The sequence below is a fragment of the Primulina eburnea genome, chromosome 3, assembly GCF_022965805.1.
Source record: "Primulina eburnea isolate SZY01 chromosome 3, ASM2296580v1, whole genome shotgun sequence".
Classification (NCBI taxonomy): Eukaryota; Viridiplantae; Streptophyta; class Magnoliopsida; order Lamiales; family Gesneriaceae; genus Primulina; species Primulina eburnea.
In genome coordinates this window covers 9924207-9927293 of record NC_133103.1, presented here as the reverse complement: position 1 = coordinate 9927293, position 3087 = coordinate 9924207, and the positions used below count along the sequence as shown (strand labels likewise).

General features: G+C 39.2%; 1 protein-coding gene across 1 annotated transcript; it reads left to right on the top strand.

The window, feature by feature from the left end:
• On the top strand, positions 1 to 2358 carry LOC140828195 (heparanase-like protein 3). Its single transcript, XM_073191175.1, has 9 exons — positions 1 to 247; positions 358 to 394; positions 475 to 658; positions 735 to 883; positions 958 to 1188; positions 1264 to 1453; positions 1554 to 1679; positions 1754 to 1853; positions 1937 to 2358. The coding sequence occupies exons 1-9, from the start codon at positions 23 to 25 to the stop codon at positions 2237 to 2239; spliced, it is 1545 nt and encodes a 514-aa protein (XP_073047276.1). The 5' UTR covers positions 1 to 22; the 3' UTR covers positions 2240 to 2358.
• Positions 2359 to 3087: the final 729 nt, after the last annotated feature.

Below are 3087 nucleotides of genomic sequence, written 5' to 3'. Positions count from 1 at the left end.
TTCACACACACTGTTCCATTAAATGTTCATGTTCAAACTTTTGGGGTTGAGCTTCTGGCTCTACTTTGGAAGGAGCATTTCTTTGAAAGCAGCGGTTCCCATTGTTAATGGAACCATTCGTATTAATGGGTCTGTCCCGATAGGAACCACCGACGAAGATTTCATATGTGCTACAATGGATTGGTGGCCTCCCACCAAATGTGATTATGGAACTTGTAGTTGGGGCAATGCCTCACTTCTCAGTCTGGTACTTTTTGTAACTAAAGAAATCAACAGTTATGTAATGTCTTGCAAACTCCATGCTAATGTAACTCAACCTTAATTTATCTTTATCATTATTTCATGTCAGTCTGACAGGACCTAAGCAACAAGATGTTGCTAAACGCAATCCAAGGTTAACATATTTTACTATTTATATTATATACTGCGCGTTAAAAAAAGGAATTTCCACACAAATTTTATATCTATTTGCAGCTTTTTCTCCACTAAAAATAAGGCTTGGTGGAACTCTACAAGACAAGGTGATATACCAAATTATAGATGATCCCACACCATGTAAACAATTTGTTAAGAACAACTCGGAGTTGTTCGGATTTACCCAAGGTTGCTTGACGATGTCACGGTGGGATGAGCTAAATAACTTCTTCAAAAGGGCCAAGTTAGCAACAATATTTCATCATTTGTATATAATAATAACAGATTCATGAATTTATAACTATTTCATCAATTCGCAGAGCAAAGGTTATTTTTGGTTTGAACGCACTAAACGGGCGAACTATTGCTTCCGATGGAACTTGTTCAGGAGCATGGAATTCCAGTAATGCAGAAACTCTTATGAGGCACACTGTGAATAAAGGATACAATATTCATGGCTGGGAGCTTGGTAGGAATTGTTGGTTGATGTATGGTGACATTTTTTTTGTGCGATTGTTGAAAAAATCTTTAATTTGGCGACAGGAAATGAACTGAGTGGCAGTGGAGTTGGAGCAAGTGTAGCAGCAGAACAATATGTAACAGATGTCATCAATCTTCAAAAAGTAGTGGAAGATATCTACAAAAGCTTTGAGACTAAGCCGTTGGTTCTTGGACCAGGAGGATTCTTTGATACAGAATGGTACACAAAATTCATAAATGGAGCATCACAATCACTTGAGGTGGTCACACACCATATTTACAATCTTGGTCCAGGTATCTTTGCACATATATGCGTATTGAATGAAATTAGTACCGATATTTAAGACAGTGAATCTCATATAAAATAAGGTGTGGATGATCATCTGATCGACAAGATACTCGATCCATCGTACCTAGACGGCGAATCCCAGCAGCTGAGGAGTTTGCAGCAAATTCTCAACTCCTCCAGCGCTTCAACTGTTGCATGGGTCGGTGAAGCTGGTGGAGCGTATAACAGTGGTCGCAATCTCGTCACCAATGCATTTGTGTTCAGCTTTTGGTAAGTTATTAGTTCCATTTCGTTTATTAAGTATGTGTGATGCGTGAATGCAATATACGAGAAACCGAGTGATCGTGTTTTGATGTTGACATTTATGTAGGTATCTCGATCAGCTAGGGATGGCTTCTTCTTATGATACCAAATCATACTGCAGGCAGTCACTGATCGGTGGAAACTATGGTCTACTCGACACGGTCACCTTCGTGCCAAATCCTGACTACTACAGGCATGCTTATAACTAAAATTTCATCAGAATATATGATGAAACGAAAGATATTTTACATAACATAATGTAAGCAGTGCGCTTCTGTGGCACCGTCTGATGGGAAGAAACGTTCTATCGACGAGCTTCATTGGGACGAACAAGTTACGTGCATATGTTCACTGCTCCAAAAAATCAGTAAGCAAAACACTTTGTATCTTCGATTCATCATTATACAATAACAGATATACGAGCCTCACTATTCACAACATTGATCACAGTCCGGAATCACGTTGCTCTTGATCAACCTGGATAATAGCAGTGCCGTCGAGGTTGGGCTTTCGGATTTGGTAAATCGGTATGAAGATAAAATGATCAGAGAAGAATATCATCTAACAGCTAAAGATGGCGACTTGCATAGCCGAACCATGCTTCTGAATGGTCAAATATTAAGTGTAAATTCTTCAGGGTTAATCCCAGCATTAGAACCCGTGAGAGTAAAGCTATCAGAACCAATAATAGTTGTTCCATTCTCCATTGTATTTGAACATATACCCTCCCTAGATGTTCCTGCTTGTAGGTGAGATAGCCAGCTACACGACCTCTTCCAAATAATAATAATAAGAGGTTGTAAGCAAGGAGAGGCTGACAATGAACTAATTTTCTTACAAACACAAATATCTCACAAGCTTCAACGTTTTGTTTTAAAACTTCTTGTTTTCTTGAAATCTTGAAGAAAGGTATGGGTTCACGTCGTTCCCACGAATCCTCTCAAGAACTGATTATACCAACCCCAAAATTAAGCATAAAATCAGTCCCTTTCACACTGTTTCAGTAATCTTCAAATTTTCTGGCTCTAACCAATACTGTCAATGGATTTTACGGCGAAATTCAACGGAGTTAGAGCTTTTGGTACGGCATTGGTGATACTCACCTTCAAAATAAATCGGCTCAAGCCCCGGATTACAGCCATTTCCACAGAAAATATGTTCCGTTTGAACGAGGCCTAATAAGTTTTGTCTATCGATTTCGGCCGGAGAAGGCTGGCCTAGTGGACATTACAAGAGGCGTGGAATTCTTGTGTCAGGTTATAAACGTATCATACTAAAAAAACCTTGCTTAATGAACGGTATATTCGCAAAAGTTTATAAACAACTATTTATTAGTTTAATTTTCTTGACAAGTTTGTAATATCTTGTTTCCTCCATATCTGATGTCTCCATCCTGCAACAACCAGTTGAATCTGGACATCGATCGATTTTAATGGGTAGAGTAGATGCTACCTGTGGCGGCAGTGCCTCACAGGATCTCAGCCATTGATTTTACATGGTGATTAAATCTGGGTCTTTGATCACTTCATGGGTGTATGTGTGTTTAAATCTGGACCTTTGATCACCTCATGAGGGCAGTGTCTCACAAGGTAGGGTGAAAT